The following is a 21,637-nucleotide window of genomic DNA, read 5'->3' as shown; positions in this document are numbered from 1 at the left end:
CTATACAGATTTCAGTAATGCATTCGACAAGGTTCCTCATGGTAGACTGGTTAACAATGTTAGACCTCATGGAATACAGGGAGAACTAGCCACTTGGATACAGAACTGGATTTATACAGAAGAGGATTGCCTTTCAAACTGGAGGCCTGCGACCAGCGGTGTGCCATAAGGATTGGTGTTGGGTCCACTGTTTTGTGTTATTTATATAAATGATTTGGATGTGAGCATAGGAGGTAGAGTTAGTCAGTTTGCAGATGACACCAAAATTGGAGGGGTGGTGGACAGCGAAGAAAGCTACCTCAGGAGTACAAGATCTCCACCAGACGGGCCAATAGGTTGAGGAGTGGCGATGGAGTTTAATTTAGATAAATGTGAGGTGCTGCATTTTGGGAAAGCAAGACTTAGCAGGACTTATACACTTAATGGTAAGGTTCTAGCGAGTGTTGCTGAACGACGAGACCTTGGAGTGCAGTTTCATCATTCCTTGAAAGTACAGTCGCAGGCAGATAGGACAGTGAAGGCGCCATTTGGTATGCTTTCCTTTATTGGTCAGAGCATTAAGTACAGGAGTTGGGAGGTTATGTTATGGCTGTACAGGACATTGGTTAGGCCAATGTTGGAATATTGCGTGCAATTCTGGTCTTCTTCCTATCAGAGGATGGTGTGAAACTTGAAAGTGTTCAGAAAGGTTTACAAGGATGTTGCTAGGGTTGGAGGATTTGAGCAATAGCAAGGGGCTGAATAGGCTGTTGCTGTTTTCCCTGGAGAATTGGAGGCCAAGTGGTGTCCTTACAGAGGTTTGTAAAACGTTAGCGAGTTTTAAGAAGATTCGTAGCTCAGGTTGAGGTTCTGGATGTAGTTTGGCCGCTGAGCTGGAAGGTTTGTTTTCAGACATTTTGTCACCATTCTAGGAAACATCGGCAGTGAGCCTCCGGATGAAGCGCTGGTGACATGGTTTGGGTTGGTGATGTAAGATCCAACTGGAACTCTATCAACAGACACACTGACTTGGATCCCAATTATCATCCCCTGAGAAAAAACAGGAAATGACATCACGACAGCAAATGGCATCACCAATCCAAGAAAATCTAAGCACAAATAGAAAGCGGGTCTTGTCACCAATGTTTCATCTGGAGGCTCACTGATATTACTTAGCATGGTGATGAAATGTCTGAAAACAAACCTTCCAGCTCAGCAAGCAAACCTACATCCTGGTTTATAAAATCGTAAGGGGCATGGATAGGTCTTTTCCCTGGGATGGGTGAGTCCAGAACTATAGTGCATAGGTTTTTGGTGAGAAGGGAAAGATTTAAAAGGGACCCAAGGAACAACTTTTTCATACAGAGGGTGGTCTGCGTATGGAATGAACTGCCAGAGGAAGTGGTGAAGACTAGTACAATTATAGCATTTAAAAAACATCTGGATGATTATATGAATAGGAAGGGTTTAGTGGGATATGGGCCATGTCCTGGCCAATAGGACTAGATTAGGTTAGGATATCTGCTCGGCGTGGACCAGTTGGACCGAAGGGTCTGTTTCTGTGCTATACATCGCTATGACTCTACTCAGAATTATGGAACAAATGATGTCCAATTGTAGATTGATATCTATTATTGAACAATGATGAGACTGTTTCCATGATGGGGCTGGTTTTGGTACAATCAACACTTTGCTTGCCCCAGACAGCAAAAGTGATTTACTATTTGATATATGTCTGTCTTTAGAAAGCGTGGCATATGTATCAGGAATCACACCAGCACTGAAAATACTCATTACTAGGCATAATTCCTTGTTGGCTTGACAGTAGCATTCATTAATGGCTAACATCACATGTTATTATGGTAGGAGCTGTTGCTCAAACATTCAAAATAGTTTACCTTTCAGGGTATCTTGAGATAGACTGCACTTATCAGGACTAAAAGTGACAGTTTTAGGCCTATTCATAATTCTGTGCAATACATAGACAGAAATGATCCAATCATAGTGGCCATTATCTCTCAGCATGGCTTTGATTCGCCATATATTACCATAGAACTAACAGCAAACAAATGGCTCAGGTCCAATTTACAAGGTTCCTAATAAAGCCAATGTTATAGCACACTGAACTGTAGGAACCTCAACACCAGTTAAGGTAAGTTTGCGGTAGACAATAGCAAAGAACTTCCTGGCTAATTTCTTAACTAGGACATCAAGGAAATGGAGCTTATTTGACAGCTCCGTTTCAAAGATGAGCTTGAATATACAAGATGGAACCCATTAAAACATGAAGGAAATTCTTAAATGCAGCACTATATTCAAACATAGCAAATCTATTAGAAACATGGAAGAGGTAGGAGATTTGAAGACAATTTTCTCATGGATGTCAAAGGTGTTTGTGCTGGGATCCATGGCAACACCATCTAGTTGACATACCTTGCACTGGTAAAACTGAACTAAGAGTTGCACAAGTTCAAAGATTCTCAAAGGTAGCTGGTTTAGATCACCATGTCACGGTGCTGTGTACAAATGTCTATGGCATCCTTGAGTGATACACTGAGAATAGGCTAACAATGTTAGATGTGCACATGAACAGTGCAATGTTATCAATGAATGTCTTGTATACTCTTGGCAAGTATGAAGGAACCCTTCACTACATATATAGAAAACTGGTTATAGCAATTCACCTAGCCATATGGCCAGTTCATGTTGCACAGAACCAGTCATAAATAAGCTCACTACTCTTACACAAGTCCAGCAAACCTTTTCCTTTTAAGCAAGACTATCTACTTATGCTGAGCAATAGGTAAAATGGATACAAATTTGGACAAGTCATAAAGATTGTATTGATATAGTCACGTCTGTTAAGGATGACATTTTTAAAAAAACAGATTCATTGGGGCATTGCTGGTCAAGTGAGCATTTATTGAGTAGAGGGCAGTTCATTCTCAACTATACTGCTAAGAATCTGGAGTTACATGGTGACCAAACCAGGTAAAGCTGGCAGATTCTCTCTTCCTTCCTCCCCTATCTCCCCCACCCCACGAACATGAGTGAACCAAATGGTTTTTAAGACAATTGACAGTAGTTTAAATGTTGCTATTGTGCTGGTATTTTATTCCAGATTTTTAATTGAACTAAAATGTTACCATCTGCCTAGGTAGTTTTCAGCCTGACATCAGACATACAGCGACATCACAACTATGCTTCCCTCTCTCCTATTCTAGTCCCATTGTCAGGATTTCTAATATGGATATCTGAGTTGACCATGAGGCCTTGCAGTACTGTCAACATTTAAGCTGCATCAGAAAATCAGACAAGTAATCTGAAATCCTGCAGTATGCGCACCTCAGTTCAGCTAAGCATGTTTTCTAGGATTCACCATCTTTAGTGGATAGTGGATGACAGTTACCATGCTGGGACTAGATGAGTTCAAACTCAGTAACAGTGCAATTCTATGTTTGTTCAGCATGTGTCCCAAAGACTGATATATTTTATCAAATAGCACATCCCTTTGGCTATTTGCAACAATCAAGGTACTAACCCACCCAAACAATCCATGTTTATGAAACTTACTGCAAAGTGTTACAGATTGGAAGTGATTCTGCAACTGAGTATTTCTTATATATAATCCTGTGCGCGCGAAGAATTCAAATTGCCAGTCAGACTTACTACGAAACACATGCAAATACTGCAAGCTACATATATTAATACACAAGGCTCTATTCATTTCAGGCAGAATGGACATGCACACACTGCACTTGTTTGAATGGAACAAAAAAGTAGACGAGTCATATTGTGGTTCAGTTCTCAGGGCAATTGCCAAAGTTTGGCCTAATCAAACCTTAAATTAATTATTAATACAAAATTTGCAGTTGAAACACACCGCTCAAAGAATGCAAAACTAAGGCAGATCTAAAACTAGCATTTTTAATATCCTTATATTAATATTTCTATACCTTTGATTCCTCGTTGTCTGAATATACAAAATTACATTATCACTCTGTAGTCATCATACAAGCAGCAAAACACCCGGCTTTAAAAGTCTGATTATGCCATTTCTTGCGAAAGATCAATGCTATTTTTCTCTCCTCCAACTTCTCAAAAATCTCTGAAGGAAATTCACATGCAGGAAACACTACTCACCATCAAACTCAGGGAAGTAGTCAACCAAATGGGAGTACATAATCTTTTCTTCCAAGAGATCCTTCTTATTTAAGAAGAGAATGACTGAGGAGTTTTGAAACCATGGATATGTGATTATCGTCCTAAATAGTGCTTTGCTCTCCTCCATTCGATTCTGGAAATATTGTTACAATAACTGTTGAAAACTACACCAAATGTTGTTCTGATGCATGTATTGTAAACTTCCATTCATAAATTTTCATAAAGATTTTAAGGGACAAGAACGATTCAAGCTTATGTAGTATTTAGTATATCACCACCACCGGAAATTAGTTTCCTTACATTTAAATATTCAAAAAGGTCTAAAATTTATGGGTACCAGACAACAAAAACTATTTTGCCATATTTTCACTTTTAACGCATAATATTTTCAATCTATTAAAGCAGTTTTCACTTCACATTTTAGCATCTAATGCAAAACCGGCTTGAAGACTGTTGTGAAAAACAGATGTACCTCATTATCAGATTCTACAAGAACCTGGTCGTATTCACTAAGTGCCACTAAAAACATGATGGATGTCACGTTTTCAAAGCAATGAATCCATTTTCTTCTTTCCGACCTCTGGCCTCCAACATCCACCATTCTAAAAAAGGCATAATCACAAGTAATATTTAGGAGTACATACAGTATTAAATTATCAACCAATATCCTACAATACATTAAATACAAAGAATTATGCATTCACTCAGTATAAAAAGTGATCGATGAGTTCTTCTTCAAAAAAGGATTTTACACAATATTTCTACGACGAGCTTTCCAAAAAGATCACTTGATAAAGTAAAAAAAAATTAATCGCCACTGATTTATAATGCCTTTATCTAAAACAAAATATTATACATCTATTTTAATTCTTACTAAGTCAGTCAGAGTACTGTCTGCAGCACAGAGCTTCAAATAACAAGGAATAAATACTAAGTCTTTTGAAAATACACATTGAAAATGCTTAGTAAGAGAAAACACGATTATGAAAACTGACTTGAATGACTGGTTCTTATTTTTATTTGTAAAATGCAGATAATTGTGTGACAGGAAAGTGTATAATATCATGATCAGGATGAGACAAGCTAGATGAAGTAAGGCAATTCCAGTGGTTGAGGAGTCAAAAATATGCTGCCATAGATAAAAGATTTAAAAGCAGGGAAAGGAAATAAAACAGTTCTTAAAATGATGGTTCTTATTTAGGTAAGGCAAAAAAGAACACTCAGGATAGAGCAGTAATCCCAAATAACATTTGCAAATACTCCAAAATGGTAGCTTTTACTTTTCCTAACAGCGATAGGAATAACCCTTTCTCTTTCTTCTTCTGACTGAGAAAACCAGCTAAGGCAATCAGTTGCTTCACATCTGCTCTCTGCCTCATACTACAATAATTTTGAGTGATTTGTGAGAAATTATTAACTCCAAATAAGCAAGAAAGTGTAAACATTCAGATTAATATAAAGAAGATGCCATTCCATGTCAGCATTAGTAGCAGATGCAGTCAAAATGGTACTTTTCAATTACCAATGCAGAGCAGGTACAAAGGCATAGACTTTGTGAAAGGAATTACGTTAACACAGTTAAACGTTTTATTTGAATTTAATTACTGCGAACATTAACACAGACTGCAAAATGTAAAATCAAACTTTTAATCCAAGCAGTTAATGTATATAAAATACTTAAAAGTAACAAGTTTGAAATGGTTTTAACAGTCACATTAAACTGTTTATTCATTGTGCAACATCTAACTGGAAGTAACATGAAAAAGAACAAAAATATCTGAGGTCTAACATTTTGAGATGGTTTAAGATGCCAACCCACAAATCTTAAACAGCACAGCCATCTTTTTAACCATGCCAGTATCCAAAAAAAAATGCTTAAATGGGACTGAAATATGTTCTTTCATCTCTTCATCAATAATCTAAATTATAGTGTTGATAATCAATTTCCTATAATTAAAGAGAAATAGTTATATTTGAGGTATTTTATCTCAGTCATAATGACATATTCCATGAAGAATGCATGAATTCAATGGTAGGCAGGAATTTCTTCAAACTAAAATAAAAATGGCACAAAGTTCCACTGATCCTGCAACTTTTATGAAATGAAACTCAAGTATTCAATTATAAATCAATTGAATCTGTTACATTAAAAAGACTAACAAAAGGAGAAATTCATTACCAATTTTTCTTTCAACTTTTTAAGCAGCTGGTGCTTCATATATGGAACATACCGGACAGCAGCAGAAGTTGTTATATGCCCGCAAACAAAACCTGGCACAAGGTCAGGCCCTGCAATTTAAAAATTTCTTGAAGCTCTATTTATGATTAGGTGAAGGACCATTTTATTCTATTTTTACAAAACAATAATGCTGCTCACACATTTTCACCACAAATCGTATTGTGCAAGAGGGTAGGTTAAACTTTCATGACCCTTGCATAAAAGTTTTCAGAAACCAGAACATAAATGAAAATCAACACATCAAAAGTTTTAAGGGCAAAGAACAAGGAAATGTGAATACTAGCTTTCTTATAAAGAAAAGAAAGCTTCTAGGCAGAGTGTCTTTAGTCCCTGGTGTATAGGACATGGCAGCTTACCAGTTTGACAAATGATGCCTTGTAGAGGTAGACTAAAATAACACTACAGTAAACTGAACGACCTAATTTTCTATGGAAACATGTCCTATTTATCCAAAGTACAGACGACTTCTCTTAGTATTTCCAATCTAGTATAAATGTGAACTGTTATTAAATTTTACTTAAGTTCACTTGTTCAAATCAGCTTTACACCAAATAAATCATCTTACAGAAAACAATGAAGAATAAGGCATAAATTCACAGCAATATTTTAGTTTCCTTTTAAAAAAGAAAGGACCAAATTCGTTACAAAAAGTATTAGACAGATTTCAGTAAAAACATCCATTTCCAGAATGAGCATGCATGAAAATGCAATGCGGCAGATAAAATCAATTACGGATTTTCAGGAACCACCTTCTACCTGAAGATGATGCTTTGCAAGTCGAATGGGTATTCAATTATCCCTGTAGTTGGGATTCGAACTCTAAGGACATCCTGCTGAGTGGGCAGATAGGCAGGATCCGATATACGATCCAAATCACTAAGATAGCTATAAATGAAGGAAAAACAAATAAATACAAAAATCATCGCATTAAACACCCAACTATAAATGTGCAAATGAGCTTCCCAATGTGTGTTATGAATATCCCTTAGGGATTATTTTATTTTCTAAGAGAAATGGAGAGGGGTGGACAGAATATTTTTCTTTGGTGACCTCTGTATCTCAGTGAATTTTACAGCTACATCTCATGATACAAGGAGCATGTTCTCAGGACAACCGAGTGACAAATTTTATTTCACCTGCAGCCACAATCTAACAACAGTTGACAGTCACCTTGACAATACAATGCTCAAAGAGAAAAGAAAACTTCCTACGTATGTTTAAAATGTTCTTGCTCATCATCTGCAAAACAAATTTCTGGAAAAATGAGACAGTAACACAAAAACTTCAATGGAAAATTAGCCTTTGGCTGAAACCATTGTGAATTAATGCTAAACAAAATTATGTGGAGACAGATCAACAGTAAAAGGGGAGTGGTGGAGTTATAACTTGGATAAAACATTTAGAACAGCCAAATAGCACAGCAGTTTCCTTCTTTATCCAAGTGATCACAGGACTGAATGAGAATAAATAGGCAAGAAATTGGTTTATTTTTCTTGCATGATCAGCTTCATTAAGTGAAATGTCCTACCTTTCGGTTAATCAAATTACCATCCACATCTCATCCCACAGATAGCTGTCACTGGCAAGATTAGTCTATATTACCCATTAACAGTGAAAGTGGTGGGGATGGGGTCACCTTCACCTGTTGCAGTCCAAATATTGAAGGGTGCTGTCACATGTTTTTATTTCAGGATTTTGACCCAGTGACAATGAAAGAAAATCAGTCCACGCCAGTGTTAACAGAACATGTACAAAGCAGAATTTGGAAGTGCTGTTGTTCTCATGTACCTGTTGCCCTTTTCCTTTAGCGGATAGTGGAGGTTCCCTTTGAGGACATGAAGACCCTTATATTGAAAGGAAATTTACACTGTAAAAACTTGAAGTCACATTTCGTTAATTTCAAAATCTGCAGAAATCACTATTAGTAGTATTTGGGCTTAACAATCAGTGATGTTAAATTATGTCAAATGTGATGGAAGAAGGTTAAAGTCCAATTCAGCCATGTCTATGCATCTGGTGTAAATAGTTAATTAGTTTGCACTAGAATGGTGCCCAGCCCTTGTTATCCAAAGGTCCCAGAATCTGCTCATGATATTTATACATGCAGTGGAACTTTCCAATATGTCGTTTAAAGTTGAGGTGAGTGCGAAAGGCAATGACGAACATGCCACCCCTACCACTCAAACTCAAGCTGCTTAGCGCACAGTAGTTAAAGAGCCGAATGATGAGCTTCTCAGCCCATCACAGGCCTCAACCGGTGTTCAGGTTTCCAGAAGGTGCTGACAAATTAGAGGGCTCAATGGGGGCTCAGCAACAACAAGGCAAGTACTTTATACTTTTCTTTCTAGCTGAGGGTTGAAAGAAGAGTGAGCAAAGATAGCCAAGTGGTGGCTTTCAGAGAACAAACCCTTGTTCTCCATCTGTCTCCAATTGCCTTGTCTGAGCAACTGATGGAATCCCAGACAGCAGACAGGTTGCAATACTTCTGCAGTCAGGAAACTAGCTACCTATCAGTTGTTCAGATAAGACAATTGGAGACAGATGGAGAACATGCAACTCCACACAGTCGCCTGAGGGTGGTATTAAACTCAAGACCCTGGTGCTGTGAGGGAGCAGTGTTAACCATTGAGCTACTACAATGGAAAACAAACCAGTGAGGGAATAAAAGGACCACAACTAATTCAGACACACCACGACTTACACTCAAGACAGGGGTGTCAGCAACTAAATTTCAAAAGACCAAGTTTTGAGCCAATTAATCCATGGTCTTTGTTCACAATGATCAGAGGATCTTCAGAAAAACGTGTACTGGTAGACATCAGAAGGTGGACTTAAACTGGGCGAATACGTATCCCCAATTCCTCCGCCTCTGCCAGATCTGCTCCCAGGAGGACCAGTTCCACCACAGAAGACACCAGATGGCCTCCTTCTTTAAAGACCGCAATTTCCCTTCCCACGTGGTTAAAGATGCCCTCCAACACATCTTGTCTACATCCCGCACCTCCGCCCTCAGACCCCACCCCTCCAACCGTAACAAGGACAGAACGCCCCTGGTGCTCACCTTCCACCCTACCAACCTTCGCATAAACCAAATCATCCGCCGACATTTCCGCCACCTCCAAACAGACCCCACCACCAGGGGATATATTTCCCTCCCCACCCCTTTCCACCTTCCGCAAAGACCGTTCCCTCCGCAACTACCTGGTCAGGTCCACGCCCCCAAACAACCCACCCTCCAATCCTGGCACCTTCCCCTCCCACCGCAGAAACTGTAAAACCTGCGCCCACACCTCCTCCATCACCTCTATTCAAGGCCCTAAAGGAGCCTTCCACATCCAAAGTTTTACTTGCACAACCACTAATATCATTTATTGTATCCGTTGCTCCCGATGCGGTCTCCTCTACATTGGGGAGACTGGGCGGCTCCTAGCAGAGTGCTTTAGGGAACATCTCCGAGACACCCGCACCAATCAACCAAACCGCCCTGTGGCCCAACATTTCAACTCCCCCTCCCACTCTGCCGAGGACATGGAGGTCCTGGGCCTCCTTCACCGCCGCTCCCTCACCGCCAGACGCCTGGAGGAAGAACGCCTCATCTTCTGCCTCGGAACACTTCAACCCCAGGGCATCAATGTGGACTTCAACAGTTTCCTCATTTCCCCTTCCCCCGCCTCACCCTAGTTCTAAACTTCCAGCTCAGTAACTGTCCCCATAACTTGTCCGGACTTGTCCTACCTGCCTATCTTCTTTTCCACCTATCCACTCCACCCTCTCCTCCTTGACCTATCACCTTCATCCCCTCCCCCACTCACCCACTGTACTCGATGCTACTTTCTCCCCACCCCCACCCTCCTCTAGCTTATCTCTCCACGCTTCAGGCTCACTGCCTTTATTCCTGATGAAGGGCTTTTGCCCGAAACGTCGATTTCAAAGCTACTTGGATGCTGCCTGAACTGCTGTGCTCTTCCAGCACCACTAATCCAGAAAAATAGCTTGATATAAAGACAGCACAAGTCAATTTTACCACCCTCCGTTACACGAATTGACAGAACAGTTGCTATGGAGAACATCAAAATTGTACTACGATTTCTACTTACTGTCAGGGGATAAAAACTGAATGTTTCAAGTTTGAACACCATCACAAACCTGTTTTGAGAGTAAAGAATTAAAAAGCTTCTCTTAGAAGTGCTCAGTGTTTAAAGCAAAAAAATAAAATTATGTGGCCTACTGCAATATTTTGTTTGCATGTGTACAATATATGCATGCTACTGGAAGCATGAATTAATTTGACATGTCCTGCAGTATAGAAAGTGAAGTATGATGTAATGCCACTTTACAAGGCTAAGAGGGTGATCGTTTTTAAGTGTAAGATTATCTAAATTTAAAAAAAGATGGACCCAAATAATAACAGAGGAGAACTTCAATCAGAAATAAAGGCTGGAATTTTAAGCATAGACATTTTCTTGCATCAGATTTGAATAAATGAATTAGGAATACAAAAATCTTTGGCGTAAGGAAGTAAGTTTGTTAACAGCAATTTGAATTTTAGCTTGTTTTCAAAACTGAATGTCTATAATTAAACGCATAAAACTGCAGTTTCAAGCTGGACAAGCACCAAAAGGAACCAAGGAAATCTTTTTTTCACAATTACTGAAATTGGAGTCAACTAGTTTCAAGCTCGTTTATAATAAGTTATCTTCAAGTTCAGAATGTTCAGTTTCCACTGCTCTTTGAGATAATCAAAATGACATCACTTGTAGTGAGGGCACTATAAAAGATATGCAAAATTTTATCTTCCCAAAATAAATGGATCTTCAAATTGGAGTGAGGACTTCTTAAAATTTAATCAGAAAGTAGCAAAGCATTCAACATGACAAGGCAACTACCAAGGGCCCAATGGACAGCGTATAAATGATTGGATTCCCACAAATTTAACGTTCAATTCAATTTTAGCAGATCACCTCTGCAAAATAAATCTTGTTTAACAATGTTTAACTCAATTAGTTCACAGAAAGCCAACAAGACGCATGCTGCGAAGCTCAGACACTGAAGCAGACCATATCCAAATGCATCAAGACCTGGACAATGATTCAGACTTAGGCTGGCACATGGCAAGTAACACTTGTGCTACACAAACGTCAAGCAGTGACCACTTCTACCAAGAGAGAATCTAACCATCAGTCTTTGGCATCAGTGTTAGCATCCCTGACTTGCCTCATTAGCAACATACTAGGGTTACCATGGATCACAAACTGAAATGGACTAACTGAACTGGGCGGCACGGTGGCACAGTGGTTAGCACTGCTGCCTCACAGCGCCAGAGACCCGGGTTCAATTCCCGCCTCAGGCAACTGTCTGTGTGGAGTTTGCACATTCTCCCCGTGTCTGCGTGGGTTTCCTCCCACAGTCCAAAGATGTGCAGGTCAGGTGAATTGGCCATGCTAAATTGCCCGTAGTGTTAGGTAAGAGGTAGATGTAGGGGTATGGGTGGGTTGCGCTTCGGCGGGGCGGTGTGGACTTGTTGGGCCGAAGGGCCTGTTTCCACACTAAGTAATCTAATCTAATCTAATCTATACAAAGACTGTGGTTAAAAAACAGGCCGGAAGCTAGAATCCGAGTGAGCAAATCACCTCCTGACTCCCCAAAGCACATATCAGTAGTTTAATGGCAGACTCATTTACCTGAATGAGTATAGCTCAAGAAACTTAATGGGCTGCACAGTGGCTCAGTGGTTAGCACTGCTGCCTCACAGCACCAGAGACTCTGGTTCAATTCCCACCTCAGACAACTGTCTGTGTGGAGTTTGCACATTCTCCCAGTGGCTGCGTGGGTTTCCTCTGGGGCTCCGGTTTCCTCCCACAGTCCAAAAATGTGCAGGTTAGGTGAATTGGCCATGCTAAATTGCCTATTAGGTGAAGGGGTAAATGTAGGGGAATGGGTCTAGGTGGGTTGCTCTTCGGAGGGTCAGTGTGGACTTGTTGGATTGAAGGGCCTGTTTCCACACTACGTAATCTAATCTAATCTGAAAAAAAAGCTTGACCCGAAGCAGAACAAGGCAGCCCACTTAATTGACATCATAATCACCAAGATCCACCACCTCCTCCAGTGATGCTCAGTAGGAGCAGTGTGTACCACCTACAACAACATGTGCTGCAAGACTTTTAGCAGCTAACAAACCTTGGGCCAATTTCATCCAGAAAGTCATGGGCAACAGATATATGGGAATGCCACCAGTGCAAGCTCCCCTACAAGTCACTCGCCATTCTGAGTTGGAAATTTATTGCCATTACTTCAGGCCAATCCTGAAACTCCTTTTCTAATAGCATTGTAGGAATAGCTACAGAAATGCACAGCAGCAGTTTTAGGCAACAATTCACCACCACCATCTCAAGTGAAACTATATGTTGGAAATCAATGCTGGCCCAATCAGCAATACTCACATTCCATGAATAAATATGAATTAAATGCCTTCTCAAACAGTTGTAGAACTGACAGTGCAGTACACCCACAGCACTGTTACAAGGGGGGGAAAAATTGTTTCAGCATTTTGATCCATTAACAGTGAAAGAGCAGCGATATAGTTCCAAGTTATGATCACGTGGCACTTGGAAGGGCACTTGCAGGTGGCAGGACTCCCAAGAATCTGCTGCTCTTGTTTTAAGTGGTACAGGTCACAGGTACTGTCAAGAGTACCTGGGTGAGTCACTACAGTGCCTCTTGTGGATGGCATACTTTGCCTTCTTTGTCCTAATGGTGCCTATTTGGGTATTGCTGGAGCTGCACTCATCCAGGGAGGTGTAGAGTATTACATCACTCTACTGATTTGTATCTTCTGGATGGTGAACAGACATTGTAGTACAAATGCTCCTAAATATTGCAAAATCATTCACAAGCATCCCTAACTCTAACCTATGATGGAGGACAGGTCATTGATGAAACAGCTAAAAATATCTGAACTAAGATACATAAGAATATAAGAACTAGGGCCAGGAGTACACTATCTGGATGTTCAAGCCTGCTCCACCATTCAATAAAATCATTGCTGATCTTTTCGTGGCCTCAGCTTCACTTATTCTCACTTTCACCAAAACCCTTGATTCCTTTACTGTTAAAGAAATTACCTTAGCTTTAAAAGCATTTACTGACAAAACCTCAACTTCTTCACTGGGCAGGAAATTCCATAGATTCACAACCCTCTGGGAACCACCCTGAATAACTCCCACAGTCATACCAGAGGACTACGACTGAACCCCAACCACAACCACCTTGCTTTGTCCCAAGGTTGGCTCCAAGCAGCAAGGAACTTCTCTGCTGATCTCAAATCCTAATGACAGGTTCTGCTTAGGCTCTTGGATACCATACTTAGTCAGATGTTAACTGGATATCAAAGGCAACCTCTGTCACTTCACCTCTGGAGTAAAGCTCTTTAGTCCATATTGCAGACTTGCTTCAAACAAGATCAGAAGGTGATACGCCTTGAGGAACCCATATTAAACAATTTGTTCTCGTCAATAAATGCTACAAATTGTGCTTAATAACACCAATTGACATCTCATTACTTGGTTAATGATTGGGAGTATACGGACGAGATTGTAGTTGGCCAGATTGGATTATTCTTGCACATACGAATATGTTAATTTCTTAAATCTATTTCACTTGTAGTAGCAATGAACAGGTCCAAGTTCTCTGCAAAAGTTGAAAATTTCATAAACGGACAGAATTGGATAGTCAATGCTTTTGGACACGTCACATTTTATTGGCCAAATCTGTTGCTATCACAATCTTTAGTAGAGTGGCTGTCCCTTTATTTTCTTATGTGGAATGAAAATCAGACACAGAAAATACTTCATCCGTGAAATAATTGGAACATTGTTAAGAATATCAAGTATCTGAAATCTCCAAATGGACTATCAATAATAATTTACCAGAATTCAAAACTTTATCCCTTCAAGAGCTAGGATATCTAGTTCAAGAGTGTAATTTGACATTGAGAAAGCAAGAGTCTTATGCTATATCTTTAACTAAGCCCATATATTTTTAATATCCTCTTGAAATACTGATTGACACCAATTTTGATGATTCCACACAGTATTCCCTTATTATCTCTTTCCTATATACTGTACTCCAGAACCTATTTTTCCAAAATATATAAGATAGGTATTACAACTGTCTTGATAAAGTGACTTAGCAAGCGTCATTCTTCACGATTGTATGAACAATTTACTCAATTGTTATTGTCTATTTGAACTGTAATGGCATAGGATTAATGATCTGCCATTTAAGGGAACCCCAACACAAAGGTCATCTCACCTAGGCATTGTTTGGGAATTCAAGATTGGCAACAAACTTGAGGAAATGATTGCAAGTTCTGTGAAGTGCACTTGACAGACAGCTGTTGTTGAGGGTGGAAATAGATCTCTATCAAAATGTAACAAGTCTCTATTTTTCAGTTCTTTTTTGTACCATCACACTTCAGTCTATGTAGAACCTGTAGATTATATTATTTAATAAAACCAAACTGATACTATAGATGCAACCCAAATTCAGTAGAGTTTGCAATATATTGCCTTCTTTTTACCCAAAAAGGCATTGCTGAAAACAAGGCACATTTCGTAACACCTCTTTGGTATTTCATGCAATTGTCCTTATGATTATAAGCCAAAAAGAAACAACACTTACACTGTATTGTCCTGACGAATGCAAGACACAAAAGACTTCAACAAAATGTCTTTCTTTTTAAAAACAATACTCAAGTTTAGTACATCCAATAACTTTGCTTGCAAAGTAGACAGATTAAAAATTGTATAAACAGGTGAAATTTTATGCTACCACATTTTAAAAATAAATAATGCTATATAGAACGCATCACACTACCCAACTTACAAAAGGTGCTATATGACAACACTTCTGATCAATTTCAAAATAATCGAACACAATGGGAAGTAAGGAGTCAAGTAAGGAGTCTAAAGCCAAGTCATACCAAAGAATTCTCAATACAAAATTTGCTTTGTTAGAGACATGAAAGTATCACGTCATTTTAAGAGGTTTACAAACATATCAAATGATTAAATTTGAAGTCTATCACCAGACAGGGAATAGGACACATTGGTTCCAGTGGGTTTCACAAAGTTCTTCAGATTTTGTTATTTAAATCAAAGGAATGAATTCAAAATTTTTATTATAATTATTTGCAGTATATTTTAGCCTCAAGCATTGCATAAAAGGTTAAACTAGGAGTTGTTGCTCATGTTTGAATTTGGACCCTCATCAATTCAGTTTGCTTTCTCAATTTGTTTAGTCATAGAGATGTACAGCATGGAAACAGCCCCTTCGGTCCAACTCGTCCATGCCGACCAGATATCCCAACCCAATCTAGTCCCACCTGCCAGCACCTGGCCCATATCCCTCCAAACCCTTCTTATTCATATACCCATCCAAAAGCCTCTTAAATGTTGCAATTGTACCAGCCTCCACCGCATCCTCTGGCAGCTCATTCCATACATGTACCACCCTCTGCGTGAAAAGGTTGCCCCTTAGGTCTCTTTTATATCTTTCCCCTCTCACCTTAAACCTATGCCTTCTAGTTCTGGACTCCCCGACCCCAGGAAAGACTTCGTCTATTTATCTTATCCATGCCCCTCATAACTTTGTAAACCTCTAAGGTCACCCCTCAGCCTCTGACGCTCCAGGGAAAACAGCCCCAACCTGTTCAGCTTCTCCCTGTAGCTCAGATCCTCCAGCCCTGGCAACATCCTTGTAAATCTTTTCTGAACCCTTTCAAGTTTCACAACATCTTTCCAATAGAAAGGAGACCAGAATTGCACGCAATATTCCAACAGTGGCCTAACCAATGTTCTGTACAGCCGCAACATGACCTCCCAACTCCTGTACTCAATACTCTGACCAAGGAAAGCATACCAGACTCCTTCTTTACTATCCTATCTACCTGCGACTCCACTTTCAAGTAGCTATGAACCTGCACTCCAAGATCTCTGTTCAGCAACACTCCCTAGGACCTTACCATAAGTCCTGCTAAGGCTTGTTTTCCCAAAATGCAGCACCTCGCATTTATCTGAATTAAACTCCATCTGCCACTTCTCTGCCCATTGGCCCATCTGGTCCAGATCCTGTTGTAATCAGAGGTAATCCTCTTCGTTTAAGTGTGAGTCAAGTCTAAAACCAGCTTAGAGAATGCGGTGCTACATTGGATTTCACAATTTGTGGTATGTGGACAACCCGTTAGGAAGTCTACTGAGGTCAAAATGACAATTACATAATGAAAGCAGTTATAAATATATAAGTTTGCAAGAGCTTTGTTTTGTATTCAAAGCATTCAGAGATCATATTCGTTGACTTGAGAAGTCACACAAGTCTCGTATCCTGGTTTCACCCAAGTTGCTCCAAACGAGTCACGTACTTACTATTTAGCAGAGTCTGACAATTGATACTCTCGCCTTCGATCATAGCATTCTTGAATTCCTGGATCATTCCACAGAGTTTTTATTGCACTTGGATATGGGCTATTGAACGATGCTACTTTTTCTACATCAACCTCGCGAATCAATTGTGCATTCGCCTAAAGAACAAAAATGGAAAATATAATTGGTTCTCTACTTGGCTCTTCAACAAAAGGAATTACCATCTACAGAGGAACCTCAATTATCCGAAGGACACGGGCAGGGAATATTTCGGTCAGTTGATCAAATTCTGGATCATCGAATGCCGGATAGCATAGTTTAGCTGAGCATCGGGATCTTGTGATCTTGCCGGATAATCGATATTTGGATAATCGAATGCCAGATAATCGAGGTTCCTCTGTATTGTTATCCATCATCAAGCTAAATACATAAGGTACTGATTATGTAAAAGCAAAAACTAAGCATAAAACCATGAGTGATAAGGACCGCTCCTTTGACTGCAGGATAGGCAGGTATTTACTATCTAACTCCACACCCTGCTCTCTTGGCCTTAAGGGTGAAGACACTTGTATGTCTAACACGTTCTAATCCTGTGTTAAGACCACTTACTCTGAACTCTTACAATCTCAGTCAAGATCACCAAACTTATGTTACCAAGCGGTTAGGGACCAGTATCTTTTTAGGTTTAAAAAAAAGTTAAAGTTTGAGCTCCATCAAGGGAATAAAGTGAATATATAAAATGAACTCTATTAGGTACAGAGTTAGAGGTGTAAAACAACATGCGACTTATGTTCTAATATCCAAAATTAATCAGACAAATGTGTGTCAAAGGCAAACCATCCAGGAAGGTGGAGGCTTGATGGCACATTGCTGGAAAAGTAATCCGAAGACTCAGGAAATGTTTTTAGACCATTGGCTTGAATCTAAACATGGCAGATGGTGGAATTGGAGTCCAATAAAAAAATGTGGTTTTAAAAGTCTAAAGATGACCATGACACCATTGCCGTCCGCTGTAAACACTCAACTGGTGCACTGATGTCCTTTAGGGAAGGAAAACTGCCATCTTCATCTGGTCCAGTCTGTGCGCGATTGCAGGACCACAGCAACGTGGGTGACTCTTGACTGCACTCTGAAATGGCCTAGCAAACCACTCAGTTCAAAGGCAAATAGGGACAGGCAACAAATCACCCACATCCCATGAATTTTATTGTTTGTACAAACAACCACCCATGGATCACTTCAAGTAACATATGTGGTCTCAACGGACTCCATGGATTTCTTTGCAATCTACCCAGATGTTAAGCAACCCGATCTTGGCCTCCTTTACTGGAGATTACAATTCCTCATCTGAAAATCCATCCTTGAATGCTTCAAAGCTGCTGGTCACGGACTGTTTTAACTATTATTCACCTTCCAGTGGTTGAATCTATTTCCCTGTACTCTACTCCTTTGAATTCGAGGCTGCACTCTTTAACACCTACACACAACACTATTCGAACTCTTCGCAAACTACTAGTTTCTTAAAGCTGATGCTGACCTTGCATTTCTGTAAATCCAATATTTGCATGGTTCGAATACCATTTGCAGTCTGCCTTCTCTCCCATTTTTCGCTACTAAATGACTCCTGGGCTTCAATGAGCTCCCCACTCTTCACAGCTCAGCACAACAGTTCGCATTTGTAGTAACACTTCCTTTGGCTGCTCTTTCTCCCTCCAGAACAGATTCAGCGACATTCTGCCATGTCCTCAATTCCTTAGAACATTTCTCAAGCTAACAAGACAGATCTGCTATATGGAGCCTTTTCCTCTTGACTAAGCAACAGCCTGAAGGGAGTGACTTTCGGCTTCGAACACCTGACTAGATTCAACAAACTCTCCCGTGAGGTGCTCCTCAGTACCAAAGTCTCCTCTTTCATTTCAGCCTCCTTAATAGAAATGCACTACTACTTTAACGTGTAGACCCCTCAGTTGTTTAAAGACAAACACACAAAGCACACATAACCTATCATGGTACCACTCTGCATAATGCTAGAATTCATTGCTGGAGCCTGAAGCATTGCAAGTTCTTAACAATTCCATTACCAAAGAAAACGCTTTTCTTTTATTCTAACAAATCCATTATAAACACTTTTTATCCTCCCCTCATCAATCTTGCAAATACAAAACAATACAAGCTAAATTTATACAATCTGCTGCACATTTTTAATATGTGCACCATATCCCTTCCAAGTTAAACCATTTTGCTTAAACTATAATATAAATTCAAGTTACTGTTGAACAGTAGACAGCATTCTTTTCTTTAAGTAAGTAAATCTCTGTGAAAGAATTCCTGTTGACCATTTTGGAACCCTGGATTCAAAATCTAGTATCAAATTCAAAATTCCATGGAATCCTTAAACAAATCTGAAATTAGGGAAAACATGGTAACAAGCATTCACCAAACAATCAGTACTTTTAGCCATATGGACATTCCTTCTCTACTTGAAGACATTTTTCAACATAACTTCAAACAGTGTACATCTGTGATTTAAACTCATGAATATTAGGCCTCACTTTCTTTATCGCACCAGCATCGGAGTTTGAAAACTCAAGGACATGATATATTTTCATTATAGAACAAAAAGTTGCTATCTTTTAAAAGGTGGATGCCATTGACCTTGTCAAGAGTATTGCAGAAATTCAATTAAACTATACACCTAAAGAACATATTTTTAATGTTACAGGGAATCAACGACTAACATTGTTCCTTTTAGAGGTGTTTCATGAAATTGAGTTATTAGAACCAGAAATGTTACCAAGTATCATGATTTATACTAATCCAATTTACTGCAATAACGAAACTGACCAAAATGGGGTAATTTGGCAGTGACCACTCCCTCTCTGACATGCAAACTTTCCCTATGGTGCATCACTGCCTCAGGTCTTCACCAGGATTTCCCCGCTCATCAGCCTCCACACTGTCCTGCAAAAAACACTGTCACCCATTCAGCCAAGATGCTACGTAGGATGCAGGAGGGACCCCACCCAGACACTATTGTGCTACCTCTCCAGCATGCAAGGTACTGGCTATTGTTGAGTTTGGCGAGGCATCCCCCACCAGGGCACTGGTTTCACCTGTGCTCAGCAGCCCCACCCTCTCCCTGCCCACAGGGAACTGGACAGGTCAGTGCTTGGCAGGTGCACCTCCTGCCTTGAGGTGGTGGTCTACAACCAATAGAATGAACAAGAGCCACCAAACTCCATCTAGACCAAGTAGCTATCATTCCAAAACCCAGACAACTCCTCCATGTTTCCCCATGAGCTGTGTGTCATCATCCCAAGGCAGGAACCTTAGCCTTGTGACACTGGCCAACACAGAAGGAGAGAGAAATAAATGCTAGTAAATCCAACCACGACCAAGAAGTGAGAAGGGAGAGGACGGGGCAATAACTGCAGCCAGCCAAGAAGCACAGCCACACTGAGGAGAACAAGGTGGCAACTGTCAAGGGGCACTGCAGACCCTAATAAGTTACCAAAGAACAAATAATGGCCATAGCAGCTGGTCCAGAGTCCAACGAACAAGAATAAACCCCTTTAGTGCAGACCACAGATAGTCAAACCACCACCCTGGCTCCACTCAGAAGGTTTACTACAAGGGGCACATTAAGTAGAAGTTTTCTTTACTATTTTTAAACATAGTTTATTTTAACTGTTACTTCATTTAGCAACGTAGAAATTGAGTTGTTTAAGGCATGGGTGGTTGTGCATTTCAAAGTAAGTGCACCAGTGTATTTTAAAAGCATTCTAAGGAAGATCTTGAAGAACCTCAACTCTGGTTTTAACATTAATCTCTATGGAAACCAATGCTTCACTTAAAGCCTTTTCAATTAAAATTTAAATTTTCAGGAACGCAACTGATTTTAAATGTGGACTCCCTGTACAAAAGTAGTAATTTCTAGTTTAAACAGGCAGATGTAGACCAAATACTAGGTCTCGGTGATACTTAGTTGCGAAGCAGACGGGCTTGGCAATGAACTTGATTGAAAACAGATGGAATTCAAGATCAAAAGAACTCGCACTTTCAAGCTGGAAATATACAAAACAATAACATTTAGTAAATGTTACCTCTGTTATGGGAAAATTGCCAGACAGTGATGAGAAAAAACAGTACACCCCTTGCAAAAAATAATTTAAAAAGAGGAATTAGTCTTGATTCTGAAAGCAGGCTTAGTCTCAAATGATATGATCAATTTTTAAAGGATAATTTGGCAATTTCTTGCTATGAGGAACTAAACTGACAGGTAAAACAGGTTGAAGAACTAAGAGATTAGCAATGATTCTCTAATTTACACTCCCTTGAAATTTAACTCCCAGCTCTGCATTCAGGATCAATACTTGGAATGTTTTAACACCATTAATATCACTATTGTTACTACTGTATTAATAAATCTAATAACGTTTTACAGGTCGACTCAAATTACCTCTTAAATACAGTTGACTCAGTAATTGCCTGGTGGAACCACTTAACCTCACCTCCTCTCAATAAATAGTAAACTCTCAAACAGGGATAAATTGTGGTTTTCTCACAAAGATTTTTGCTAGATCGACTCTATATAGTAATTAGTAGTAGTTAGTAGTTATAGTAATTATCAGGTCTCGACAACTAAGTTTTGGAAAGCTTTGGACTTGTGGAGATCTATTAACTAACATACAAATTACAAGAAAAATCATTAAACCAGACATCTTTAGAGCAAGAATGAAAGATTATCTTCCAGCCAACTTGATGAATTTTCCTTCACTTTAGTGCATGATTTATGTAATGCCCTCATATCCTTACAATATACTGATCTGAAGTGGAT

At 39.7% G+C, this 21,637-nt stretch overlaps 1 protein-coding gene across 1 annotated transcript in view; it reads right to left on the bottom strand.

Annotated features, from left to right (window-relative positions):
* LOC140494708 (guanine nucleotide-binding protein G(q) subunit alpha-like) overlaps positions 1–21,637 on the bottom strand; it is a 108,573-nt gene that overhangs the window by 8,637 nt on the left and 78,299 nt on the right. The window contains exons 3-6 of the mRNA XM_072594220.1: positions 16,804–16,958; positions 7,139–7,267; positions 4,616–4,745; positions 4,123–4,276 (exon numbers count right to left, since the gene is read on the bottom strand). Of these exons, the coding sequence (XP_072450321.1) occupies positions 4,123–4,276; positions 4,616–4,745; positions 7,139–7,267; positions 16,804–16,958 (568 nt within the window). The remainder of the gene's footprint in view (positions 1–4,122; positions 4,277–4,615; positions 4,746–7,138; positions 7,268–16,803; positions 16,959–21,637) is intronic.

This window comes from Chiloscyllium punctatum, chromosome 24 (genome assembly GCF_047496795.1).
Source record: "Chiloscyllium punctatum isolate Juve2018m chromosome 24, sChiPun1.3, whole genome shotgun sequence".
NCBI classification, from domain to species: Eukaryota; Metazoa; Chordata; class Chondrichthyes; order Orectolobiformes; family Hemiscylliidae; genus Chiloscyllium; species Chiloscyllium punctatum.
Note: the sequence above shows the minus strand (reverse complement) of the source record. Positions and strands in the feature narration are given on the sequence as shown.